Source organism: Verticillium dahliae, genomic scaffold (assembly GCF_000150675.1).
Source record: "Verticillium dahliae VdLs.17 supercont1.9 genomic scaffold, whole genome shotgun sequence".
Taxonomy (NCBI): Eukaryota; Fungi; Ascomycota; class Sordariomycetes; order Glomerellales; family Plectosphaerellaceae; genus Verticillium; species Verticillium dahliae.
The window spans coordinates 1,007,419-1,019,551 of NW_009276929.1; the positions used below are offsets into that span (position 1 = coordinate 1,007,419).

Genomic DNA, 12,133 nt, shown 5'->3' on the forward strand with positions numbered 1-12,133 from the left:
ACGACCCCATTCACACGACAGTGATACAATCAGGCGGGAGATAGCTGCGTAGAACGCTAGATACATACAGTCGCTAGGATAGAGAGCCGGCCACGCTGGGTCGACATCTTATATAGTTTGACAACGGTGCAATGGCAGTTCGATGACAGTGCCCTGCCGTCAGTCGCACTCACGTCCTCGCGGAGCAGCTGGCCGTCACGGTCTGGACGACGGTCATGGTCGACACCAGCGTCGACACAACCGTGGCGACCACAGTCAGACCCGTAGATGGCACGACCTTGGACGCCATGCTGACCTGGAAGAGCGACGACGACGACGACGACGCCGCCGGGGGCACGCTCGCTTGCGCGCCGGGTGTGGTCTGTCCGTCTAGGGGCGCGCCAGCCGATGGCGTCGATGCGCCCGCCGGAGCTTGCCCGGTTCTGGTCGACGTGTGGCTCGCTGTTGGTGATGCCTGCAACCCTGTGGAGGATGTCGCCGACGCCAGCGATCCCGACCCCGACAACATCGCCCCCGTTGGTGGCGCGCCGTCTGACTCGGGCGCCGATCCTTCCGTGCTTGTCCTGGTCATTGCGCTGCTTGAGCCTGGCGCGCTGCTTGAGCCGGGTGTGCTGCCTGAGCCTGGCACGCTGCTCGAGCCAGGTGCGCTGCTCAACGCGACGCGAAAGTCGGTCGTCGTCTGCGTCACCAGCGTTGGCACCGTCGAGACAACCGTCGTCGACGACCGCACGATTGTCGCCAGCGTACTCCGTGTCACCACCGGCTCCGACACGCACCCAATCCGGCCGACATTCACCAGTGGCAGGTTGGGGTCGCCGCGGCCTCCGGCGATCGTGGCGTGAGAGCACGTTGGTGGTAATCCCGCGCATTGCCTAGAAACCTGTTAGCGCGGATGTCTGTCGCGTCGCCTGTCCTGGTCGCCTGTCCTGGGCGCCCGTCTCGTCCGTCTGGCGCGATCGCTCAGGCGTGACCAGTTGGGCATGCAGGTGCGCCATCCTACCATGTAATGTGTGCATCGCCGCTGGGCGCCCCTGTCGGCACCACAAAGCTGGCGACCCTGCGACCTGAGCAGGGAATGGCCTCGAAGGCATAGCTGACGGGGAGGAAGTCCGGATTGTCGAACTGGAGGGTGGCCCCGCACCGTCGATCCAGCGCGTCCTCCACACTAGAAGCTGCGGTTAGCAACAGAGCAACAGACCATGCCACCCACACCACGACCACGCCCTACGAGCGAGCAGCATTGCGCCAACGGCCACACCAACAGCATCACTCGCTGCGAGCCGCATCACACCCGGCAACGCTCCACGCGAACGGACCAACGTACTCGGCAGACACCACCGACCGACCGGCCTCGAGGGCGACGACGGGACTCGACATGCAGATGCAGGGGCCGTCGTGCAGGGCCAGCACGCCGGCGTGCACGAGAGGGAAAAGGAGGAGGAACTTCATCGTCTTGGTGGGTGTGGGGGGGCCGTCGGTCTTGGGCACTGGGTTATCACGCTGCCTTGCGCGTTATGACCAGCCGGTTATGAGAAGTGGGAGCGTCTCGTGCGCCGCCACGACAGGCGACGGTCGCCCTGCCAGCTAAATAGCGAGGGCAACAGGCGGCCGTCCCATGTTGCATGTTCGTTGTCGGTCATAAGCCAGAGTTGATCATGCTAACCCACCATGGTTCCGAGACGCAGTCAATTGCTGGACGTCGGTTGTCAGATGGCAATTGTCAGACGTCAAAGCTGAAATCGCGCACCGTCGGTTCCACTGCTGATAACAAAACAAGGTTTGCACTATGACCCATGTCACATCTCAGGACATGGGTCACTGAACTTTCACGCACGATTGGTCAAGAACGCCCCATGTTGACCATCACGGCCTGATGATCAACGAAGCAAGACCGACACTGCAACCCTGACGTTACGAGCGGTTATGTTCCTGTCGGGGTGATCGTCCCGCAAGACAATACACTGCAGAGCAGACCACTTCCGATGCAGCTAAAGGCAACAGGCTTTCGATAACGTTGGCACCGATCATGTCCTAGACATGCATCATAAGACGTGGTGCCCCCGGGACGGTAGGGTTTTTTGGGCTCACTCGCGATTTGCTGCCCTCAGCACATTGGATCTTGCAAATGCATTGCTGGACTCTTGACTTGCGACTTGCCGGCGAGTCCTTCTTGCTCACTCTTTCTTGTTCACGAACATCTTCCGATAGTCCATACTACGCACTAGTGATTTCTTTCAAGCTTGTACTGCAACATGGAAATTCAACACGAAAGGACTCGGTTCGAGACGGATACGCCAGCCCTGCACCCTGTCCGTAAGTGTTGTAAATCCTATCGACTTCGTCCCGCATCGCCTACACGACGAGCTCACTGTGCAATACACGCTTAGCAGAGGCCAGCTTTTCGGCCACAACACTGCGCAGGGACAACAGCTTCATTCTCTCGGGCTATCGGTAGTGTGCCCTCAATGCCCGAATATGAGACGCGGCGTTAATCGACCGCATAGTGATGTGTCATCTTCGTACTGGCAATGTTTGCAAAGTACACTTGAACTCCACAATGAAACAGGTGCGGTAGCTTCACACTAGATGCGATGAACATCGCCTCTCTGACCAGTGACAAAGTCAACATTTGGTCGCATGCCCTGGGATCGCTGTGGTTTCTTCATCAATTTTTCGATGACTGTATCAAAGACGACACCACCGCTCTGTTGACCTCCGATAGGTTTGCCATCGGCATGTTTGACATGTCAGTGGCTTTATGCTTCTTCTTCTCTGCAGCCTTTCATACGTTCAGTAACCACAGCCACAGTGTTTACAGACTTAGCAACCAGATGGATCACTTAGGTATCGTCTTGTTAATGTGGGGAACTGGACTTTCTGGCGCCCATTTTGTCTTTCGATGCCAGCGGACTGCATACACGGTCCATCTGACTCTTATGTCGGCCTCCGCCGTGCTGAGCGGCCTAGCCACGCTACGACCTGCTTTTCGTGAGACGGGGGACCAACAACCGCGTGTTCTTGTCTATGCATGTTTCGGTATCGGTCTCTTTGCGCCGGTGCTCCACGGCTTGTATGAATTCGGGCTTGCGGAGCTCGACGAGAGAATGGGTCTCAGATCGTTTCTTGGCTTGGTGTTGCTCAACTCAATAGGGGCCTCGCTGTATCTCTACAAAGCACCAGAGCGGTGGTTGCCTGGCAGGTGTGACCTTGCCGGGCAGGGCCATAACTGGATGCACGGGTTCGTGCTTGCTGGAGTATGGATGCGGCGTAACGGTCTAGTTCAGCTGGCGATCCCGAAAAGCGCAAGACAGGATGTTCTATGAGTGGTCGAACGAAGGAATAATCATTCAAGCGCCAATCACGATCATGATCTGCAAACGAGATGATGGGCATACATTTGAGGGTTCTCCTGGAGATAGAGCGGATTGGCATCATTAAAAAAACGGAAGCTAAGCCTCAGTTCACCATTCATCAAATATGTGCTGCTTTGGAGCCGACTCCCTAGGCTTCTTCCAAGTCCTTGTGACGAAGAAATTCTGGACACATCCGCCGGAAGCCGCAGACAGGAAAAGATGAGGGAACTAAATCGTAACCCTTCCGTCACGGTGTAGTCTGAACCAGCCGTCGGAAAGGGCGGAGAGGACAGAAGGCTCGTGGTGTGCTGGCAGAGAAGCTTGTTTCTTGGACGATCAAGAGAAATCCTGATCACGTAATGGTCCACGGAATGCCCATGGTCCCTTCGCTGTGGTGTGCTGAGAGTGGAGACATCGGCTAAGGCAGCTACGCAGGCCTTGTAGTTTAATATTGAGGATTCAACTTTGACCTCCCCTTAGGTTCGTGCTCGGCGATGCATCCTCTACGCCAGTGCCGACGTACTAAACGAAGTACGAAATATCAGAGTCAGCCTGCGGGATCGAGATGGAGGCTAGATACACGTTTATTAAAGTACTGACTGCATGCAGCCTTAAGTAGATGATTTGCGTTCGGTGATCTTCTTTGTTGCTCATATTGAGATTTAGTTATACGACCGTGGCGGGTGGCTTCAACCCGCCCTAGGTGTGGAAAGGGGCATAAAGCACCTTACTGTCCGCCCAGTTCTCTAGAACCACCGATCCTTAGATATCTCAAGCTTTGCATCATGGATGCCCAGAAGAGAAAGCGACAGGGCCCACGCCTTACCAGTCAAGAAAGACTCATCCGTCCGCACCCCGGTGATACATCATCATCTTCTGATGACGCATTGTCTTCTGATGAGCGGCCATTCAAACGACGGAAAGTGAAATGGAAAGTGAATGAGTCGAAGCGAGCAAGTGACAACGATAAAGGCAAGCAGGTTCCCGCCATTGTGCCCACGTTGAAGTTTCAAAAGACTGGTGGAGCCGTGAAGCTCCTACCAGTGTCAACGCAAGTGCCGGATTGTCTCCCGTCCAAGATCAAAACAGATGGGGCAACGGCTGCTTCTCCCGTTTCTCTACTGAAATCGCTTCGCGGTTGGACCATCAAGAGCAGCAACGGCGCCAGTTCATCTGTAAACACAAACACGTATCACAAAACGAAGAAATCTTCAATGTTCAGACTCGGCATGGCAGTAAGATCTGCCCGTCCTGTTTCTTGTTGACTTGCTGACACGCTAGACCACGGAGGACCACACCCGTCTGAGTAAACAAAATGTTGACGATGTCTTGAATATCATCACTTGTCAGCACCAACAGAGAATCAGTGTTCTGGATCAAAACACGAAACTGTTCCCGGAATCCAACTTGACTCTTTTGCCCGTCTTTCAAGACGGTCAATGGGCTCTCGGCTACTACTCAGCAGCCGGGCTGACCGTGTACGAATCACTTCCCGACTTGTCCAGGCGCGAGGCCATGACAGAATATTTTCAAGACTACCACAAGACACAACCCGGCTTGCTCGTCACAATTTCAGCTCCGCTGATCCGCCCGAAGTTTCACGATTCCGGCGTGTACCTCCTGGTCACCGCTATTCTCCTCATAGCAGAGTGCGACCTCCCGAGCAGCATTGACTACGGCTTCTGGAAAGAGGTGTTGAAGCATATTTTTCTATCCCATGTAGGTTACCAAATCATCGCCCAGCCCATTTTCTCAAACACGCCGTCGTCAAGTGGTTGCTCGGATATGACCAACTTTGGACTGTCAGCTAGGGTTTCGCCAGACTGCCCGGGATGCTTCTTGCATGACAATCGGAAGGTGCGCATCAAAGGCCTCAGCCTGGAAGTGGTGCCAAAGTACCGTCAGTCGTTGCAGTCGGCTGAGAAGGCTTGCCACGCACTGTCCAAGTTGACAAAGATGTCATCGAAGAAAGGTGCGCGTGTTGCCAATGAAAACAGCCGCCGAATTATGCAAGCACTGCAGTTCGCCAAGTTGTCCAAGAGTTGCCTGCAGGCGGAAGTTGACAGGCTTCAATCACGTTAGGATGACTGACGGCCTTCAAAGCAAATGCAAGAGGGGATGTGGGTCTCCCTTCCGCTATCTCCTGCTGAGATGATGTGGGTGTGGGCGGAGCCTAGGTGCCCGTGTGAGAGAAGAGATTAACTTGATGCACACAATGTTCCCTACCCTTCGCCTCAAATTCGTGAACGAAATTAGACGACGATGTTGATCCTATGGAATTAGTTCGCGAGAGAAAGTAGCTATGATTGGTACAGGGATTCACTCTAGTATAAATAGACATGAGTATTAAACATTGGCGACGAAGTGTTTTGAGGCGTAAAAATGATGCAGGATATATGTACGTTAAAAACAAAACCAGATCGGCAAGCCTCGTATCAAATATTCCCTGCTGGCCATAAGTAATTGACTTCACGGTCCAGCCCCCGCTATGCGCCATATTGGCGGATGCTGGCTCGCAGATGAGACAGAATACTGAACCGCGTTGGAAAGCACTAATCACTCAAATCGCCTACACGGGGGTGAAGTGTGGCACCATCCAAAGAATCGTTTAACCCATTTCGCTATCCGCTCTCAAGCCTCGCGGCATCTCAACAGCTTCATGCTTGCCGATTTTAGAGGATGAAGACCTTCAGTCTACTCTATGTTGCTATTGACTCGGCTTTGGAATACTCACTTAGGCAGATGATGGAAGTCTCGACCGCCGTGTCACGGCCGCCCGCGGATCAAAGTGGGCCGAGGCCTGCCAGTGATATTGGCCTTATTACCTTTGAAGATTATTTTACGCCATAAAAGGCGGCAACGCCTTTCCTGTGAAGTCTTTTGGAATTCAGACGGCACTGAGTCCGCATTCATAGGATTCGTGGCCAGATCTTCCGTGATCCTTTCCCGCTGCTTTTCGAGCTGATTGACCGTGAATCGCAAGGGGTCCTCGCAGACCTCGGTCCCTTCGCTTTCATGTATTCGAGAGGCCGAACTGGGATCTTGCATAGTAGAGGATTTCTGGTCGCCACCCAATTGCTCGGTTTGCTGGCAAAGCGTGGCACATAACAAGAGTCCCTTATTCGTGCTCAGTCTTTCTCCTTTTATGCGTTGACGGATAACGGCATTTGGAATCGTGCTTGCGGCGGGGTGTCGTGCCAGGGTCTCGAGCTTCTGCTGTATATCTTCCAGCTGAGACTCCAAATAGACGATCGTGGTCGCAACAAGGTCTCGATAGACTTGTATGGTTTCAGTGGTAGTCGAGGATGTGTGGCTGAACATGCGCCATTAGTTATCAGGCTTGGCGGGACTAAGAAGCGACATACTAACAGTTTCATAAAATCAAGAGCGACAGTGATAGTGGACTGGTATCCAATCAGCTGCATCCGAAAGCCTTCGATACCATCGCCGTTGCTGTATTTGAGCTTGGTCCATTCACGAAAAGTTCTGCGATCAGCACCAGGTCGTGAGCAACGAGTAAGCAGCTCAGTTTCGACCTCGCTGCAGCTTCACCTGCACTGTTCCAGCGTGAACGTGAGTGCGGAGGGCCCAACGTCACGGATAAAATGCTCTTGTTCGGAAAACTGTTGTAGAACTGAAGTCAGACCCGAAAGCTCGCTCAGGAGAACTCGTACTGGGCGGGGCCGGGACTGGAAGGACTGGATCGTCTTGTAGAGTCTGCTGCTGGAGTTGAAGGCGAGGACCGCTACAGCAAGCACAACTGACGCCAAACCCAACGTTTCTGACATGATAGCGACGGCGTGGGGTGTTTGGCTCAATAGGGGAGAAGTCTACCCGAGCCAGATAGGAAACGTGCTTAAGCCTCACAGAGCAAGGTGGGGTAGATCACGTGTTGGGTTGAACCCTTGATTACCTGGCGACTTCATTCATATGCAGGCTGGAAAGGGGAAGATTCCAGTTCTTAACAACCAAAGCGCTACTCGCACGCGTCGAACCATACCGTATTTCGCCACCAACTGATGCGCCGAATTTCTCGCAGCATTGTTACTCGCGATCATGGAAAATCGAGACCAGTATTTCAATTTACGATCAAAGCGGGGTTGGCCATGATCTGTCCGAGAGGAAGCAGCCATGGAGCATTCCGGAACCTGCAGAATCTAGAGCAGGTAAACTGGAACGAAGGATTAAAATATCGATTGAATCAACCAAAGAACAGCTCTTGTCACCCTGCGAGCAAAGAAGACAGCCAGTGGTCGAGGGGAGGTGGCGGAAACTTGAGCTGAGGCTTGAACAACCGGTCCAACAGTGGCGTGAAGACCAAATTCAGCAAGGCGATGGCACGACCCAAATTTGGTTTTGACAAATGGCTGACTGATGTACAGAAGCAATCATGGGATTGGGATCAGACCTATGCCGGCCGGCGGCATTGTCAGCAAATCAACTCTCAAGCAGGTGGCCGAGAATTTCAAGAGCATTGCCCAGCATGAAGACAGACCAGTGCAGGCCAGCGATCGTTTCAGTGAATCGTCTCTTAATCAGGTGGCCGAAGATTCCAAGCCCATTGCCCAGCAGCAACCCAATTTAATGGGGCGCGGCACCAAGTTCCCAGTATCACTACCAAGAGGTGAGGCTATTTCTACCGGCCACGACTCAGCTTTCGATAGCCGCTCCGGCTGGGGCCCGATGCTCACTAAGCCTTCGGTGTCTTCTGCCCAAGCCATACAGCTCAGCAAGTTGTTGGGAGAAAGACTGGCGTACCACAGGCTCAAGAATGAGCAGGAGACTGCCACGAGGTTGAAAGACGAGGTCCAGTCTCTAGCAATGCATGTGAAAGCGTCAATCGATCACGACAAGCGACAGAAAAAACGCATCACGAGTCTAGAGGACACCCTTGTGCAACAGGCCAAAGAGCTAGTGTCGGCAACGAAGGAAGTGGCTACGTTAAAGGACGAACTACAGTCCACGATACACCAACTAGGCACCCAAGTCAAACTTTTGACAACGGCCGAGAGCAAGCTCGCAGTGTTCCGGTCCTACACTGAGGAATTGACCCCCATTGAAGATGTCAGGGTGAGCATGTACGTAATAAGACGAGTCATCCACAGGTAGGGCAACAAACGCTAATGCTGAGGTCAGCTTCAAGATGCTCGGCGCATCGTTCAATGACGCTTTAGATTTATTGCAGGCCTTTTTGGGGTGTGACCTTGACCAAGCCCAGCTGAAAGACTTGAGATCATGGGATCGCATCCGAACTCATGTCGCCATACAGCGTGCGATCCCACTTCCGGCCTCCGATTCAGCCCATGCAAAGCGGATGAGGACCATCGCCGGCCTAGTCATCTATGCCAGGGCGCTCACTACGTTCATATTCCAATTAACATACGTGTCCGTGGAGAATGACACCGAGAAGGCCTTAGACGTGCTGCCAACAGCAAATCCCGAGCAGGACAAGTTTGTCCGCGCTGTGCTACTCAGGGTATTGCCTGACCAGCAGAGGACGCGTCGAGGCGCTCGTGTGGAACGCGTTGTCGAGGCAGTATTGGCGGCAGTGATTGGCTGTGTACCGGCCCCCCTGCATTCGACCTTTCAGTCCCGGCTCACTCACCTCACAACTGTGCTATCTGACAATTGGCAGCTAGTACAGAAGCTCAACAAGAGAGTTGAGCCGTACTAATCCATCGAAAATCCAGACCACTGGCTGCCATTGCCGGGATCAGTAGACCCGGTCGCTATGGACATGAATATGGGAGGTCATGAATATCAAGCACAGCGGCAAAGCGCGCATCCAACACTCTCAGAAAGCGAAGTTGTTAAGGTTATATGGCCTGCTTTTCTTGCCGCCAAACCGGAGCAAGAAGCAGTAGAGGAAGGCATACCAGCAGATCTCATTCGTCACGGGTATACGCTTACGCGGGCAGATATCCAGGGTGCTACGAACGAGATGATGCCACGGCGGACTATTTGGAACGCCATGCGAGGGAGACGTGTTGACAGATCAAAGCTAGAGGCCCCACCCCCTGTGCCCCAGAAACTTGGGGATAATTCTTAATAACGCCCCCAAACGGGGGCGAAATTTTTCTTTTTGGCCCAGCGGGATGGGAATTGGGATAAAACTTCCGCTGGGTTCGGGGGGGGGTTTTACCCGGGGGGAAATTTGGCCCCCCCCCCCCCCCCCCCCCCCCCTAGTTCTTCTATCGAGCATATCCTGATGGGTGTTAAGGGATGCGGAGAGCACATGTCGATGGATGTACGGGAGCTTCTGCCTGGTGGAGTCGAGAGGCTACGGAGAAGGATCGAACACAATGCTGCCGCCGTCAGAAGTCGGTCAAACAACCCGTCCTCGACTAGTGGCCATGTGGCGTCAGCGCCAGTACATGTGAGCTCATCCGCAGCAGAGCTGTCTCCAGGGTCTTCGAACGTGTCGTCCGGCGATGCGGCTGGGCCTTCACCACAATTTCAGATGGCGACACAGCCTGCCAGTGGCATCTCTTTGCCGATTCAAGAAATCGTGATGAGTCCTCAGTACTTCCTCCTTTGTATCAAGACAGACTTGACCGTGCTGGTACAGATTGAGGTGTCTGCCGTAACCAGTGATAAGGCCCTCTTCAAACGCATTCGCGAGGAATATGAAGCCACACAATGGAAGCATCAAAAACACATCTCGATACCAGCTCCGGCATGGCTCCATCAGTCTTATGACTTCATCGTCGCAAGGCTCCCAGCCAGCATGCAATTCCTCACGGCAGCGTGGAGTAGCCTGACAGACACTCGCCTCCACCAAATCACTTCGGGCGACCTAGTCCAAGTATGTCTTTTATCAGGTCTCCATGTACTAGCTGACCATGACATCTTAGTTCAGCTTAGTCCCTGTTAGGTCTACCCTAACTATATCAAGGCGAAGCAGCTGCCACCCAAGGAGCAGGTAGACCAGCTACAGTACCTTTATAATCCAGTGCCGATGGACATTGAACATCTTGAAATACCGCTGGGACATTTGCTTAAGCCGGGGGAGCACCTTGACAGTTTTTGGCTGACGACGTTTCCGAAGAAGCTGCAGGGCCCGCTCGTGCGACTGGCTGGGGCGAGCGCAGAGCAGACAATTGGATGGGGAATCAGGGTCAACGAGAGGCCGAATACGTTTAACATTCTGTATATGGTAGTTGCGGGACTGATTTTGCTTATTATTGTCGTGCTTTTGTATGTATATCTCAAGGTGGATTGGAGTGAGAGCTATGGGCTGGGGGCATTTTTAGTGGGAGTAATGGCTATTTGGCTGCCCTTTCAGTATCTAGCTTGGAGTGGAGGCTTTGGGAAGAGTTGACCTTGATCCGTGAACTATCCAGCACTTTGGTAGTCATCGGAAGATAACCCACATCTCTGCGATGTGATATCGTCATTTCACGGCAAGGACTCTAGAGTCTCAAAGGGCTGAGGAGAGAAAATCGAGCCTACAGTTCCTCAGGTTCGCAAGCAAGTGAACAACTACCAAAGCGAGTAGTAGCACATGTGTGGGATCTTATGCCCAGTTCTTTGTGGACACAACGTATAGAGTTGTATCTATCTATCTTTTTGCACTTCTCATCTGCCGCTGCCTGACCTTCTTTTGACGCCTCAACTCCACTTGTTCCGATGACCTGAGCGGGACACCATGTACAGAGTGAACATGGTTCCGAAAGTGGTCCAAGTGCTGGAACTTTTCCTTCCTACACTTCGGGTGGTCGCAGCGTATCGGCTCGCCACGTTGCTCAGCGAGCTCCCGTTCTTCCAAACGATGGTCATCAAAATGGTCATTTCTGACCACGGGGCGACATTACTTGAATGTCCGCTGCCCGGAGGAAAGCCGCTCATCGCCAATGCAGCTCGGGCACTGGGTCGGGTCCATTAGTAGGGGGAAATCATCTTGCTCAGTTTTAGGCGTCTCCTGCTTGATGGATATGTTCATCTGCGGTCGGGTTCGTAAGCGTTCGCGCTTGATCGTCTCCCGCCCATCGCATAACGCCACCATTGTGTTAATAGCCTCGATTCGTAGCTGGTGAACTTCCGTCTCACTCAGATCCTTGGGCTGCTTGCATAAAATCTCGGCGAGCCGGGCCCGCTCGGAATATCGAGGTCAATCGCTGGCTCGACATACTCCTCTTCCTCCTCACCTCGCGCTTGCCTCTCGATGTTCCAGGTTGGCCGGTTGTAGAAGTAATGTTTCCGATATTGGTCTACAATCTTGGCCTCACGCCCTACTCGCATCGTCCTGATTGTATCTGTGAGCTGGCGGATCTTTGCTTCATACTTGTGGCCTCGAATTTGATACGACCGCTGCTTTAGCGCCGTCCGCTCTTGTTGAAGCTCAACAATCTCTGGGTCGGGGAGGAGATTCGCCCACACCTCTGCCGGGACCATATCTCACTTCGCCCGAGGATCACGGGTCAGGCTGACGTGCGCGAACAAGCGGTACAATTGATCTTCAGTCTCTTCTTCCAGAAACGTGTTTTCCAGGTCGAACTGAACCCTCTCGTTGAGGTAGGCGCCGTGAAATGTGGCGAACTTCGGATCGTGGCGCATCATTTGATCGCGTACTACGTCAGGCGCATTTCCTGAGAACCCCTTATCAGTTGCGGTCCACTTTCAGACGCCTGGGGAAAGTTCTAATATACCATTAGCCGCATTAGACGCTCCTCTGCGGAAGATCTTTGCCGTCCGGCGCTGCTCGAACCCAGCGTCCAGACTTTGTCGACCGAGGTCGTCTCTGAATTTACTGTACAGCATGGCCTCGGTCTTGGACAGGT

At 53.5% G+C, this 12,133-nt stretch overlaps 5 protein-coding genes across 5 annotated transcripts; all 5 read left to right on the forward strand.

Moving 5' to 3' along the window:
* Positions 1-215: 215 nt before the first annotated feature.
* On the forward strand, positions 216-842 carry VDAG_05230 (uncharacterized protein; the record flags this gene model as incomplete). The annotated part of the gene is made up of 1 exon (XM_009654966.1): positions 216-842. The coding sequence occupies one exon, from the start codon at positions 216-218 to the stop codon at positions 840-842; it is 627 nt and encodes a 208-aa protein (XP_009653261.1).
* Positions 843-2,092: 1,250 nt separating this feature from the next.
* Positions 2,093-3,473, forward strand: VDAG_05231 (hemeolysin-III family protein). The gene is made up of 4 exons (XM_009654967.1): positions 2,093-2,313; positions 2,388-2,451; positions 2,505-2,566; positions 2,623-3,473. The coding sequence occupies exons 1-4, from the start codon at positions 2,253-2,255 to the stop codon at positions 3,321-3,323; spliced, it is 888 nt and encodes a 295-aa protein (XP_009653262.1). The 5' UTR covers positions 2,093-2,252; the 3' UTR covers positions 3,324-3,473.
* A 1,109-nt stretch (positions 3,474-4,582) lies between these two features.
* VDAG_05232 (uncharacterized protein) lies at positions 4,583-5,435 on the forward strand (the record flags this gene model as incomplete). The annotated part of the gene is made up of 2 exons (XM_009654968.1): positions 4,583-4,588; positions 4,713-5,435. 2 exons carry the CDS (start codon positions 4,583-4,585, stop codon positions 5,433-5,435), a joined length of 729 nt encoding a protein of 242 aa, XP_009653263.1.
* A 2,328-nt stretch (positions 5,436-7,763) lies between these two features.
* On the forward strand, positions 7,764-9,027 carry VDAG_05233 (uncharacterized protein; the record flags this gene model as incomplete). The annotated part of the gene is made up of 3 exons (XM_009654969.1): positions 7,764-8,431; positions 8,490-8,829; positions 8,989-9,027. The coding sequence occupies 3 exons, from the start codon at positions 7,764-7,766 to the stop codon at positions 9,025-9,027; spliced, it is 1,047 nt and encodes a 348-aa protein (XP_009653264.1).
* A 534-nt stretch (positions 9,028-9,561) lies between these two features.
* VDAG_05234 (uncharacterized protein) lies at positions 9,562-10,748 on the forward strand (the record flags this gene model as incomplete). The annotated part of the gene is made up of 2 exons (XM_009654970.1): positions 9,562-10,158; positions 10,208-10,748. 2 exons carry the CDS (start codon positions 9,562-9,564, stop codon positions 10,277-10,279), a joined length of 669 nt encoding a protein of 222 aa, XP_009653265.1. The 3' UTR covers positions 10,280-10,748.
* Between the last annotated feature and the right edge of the window lie 1,385 nt (positions 10,749-12,133).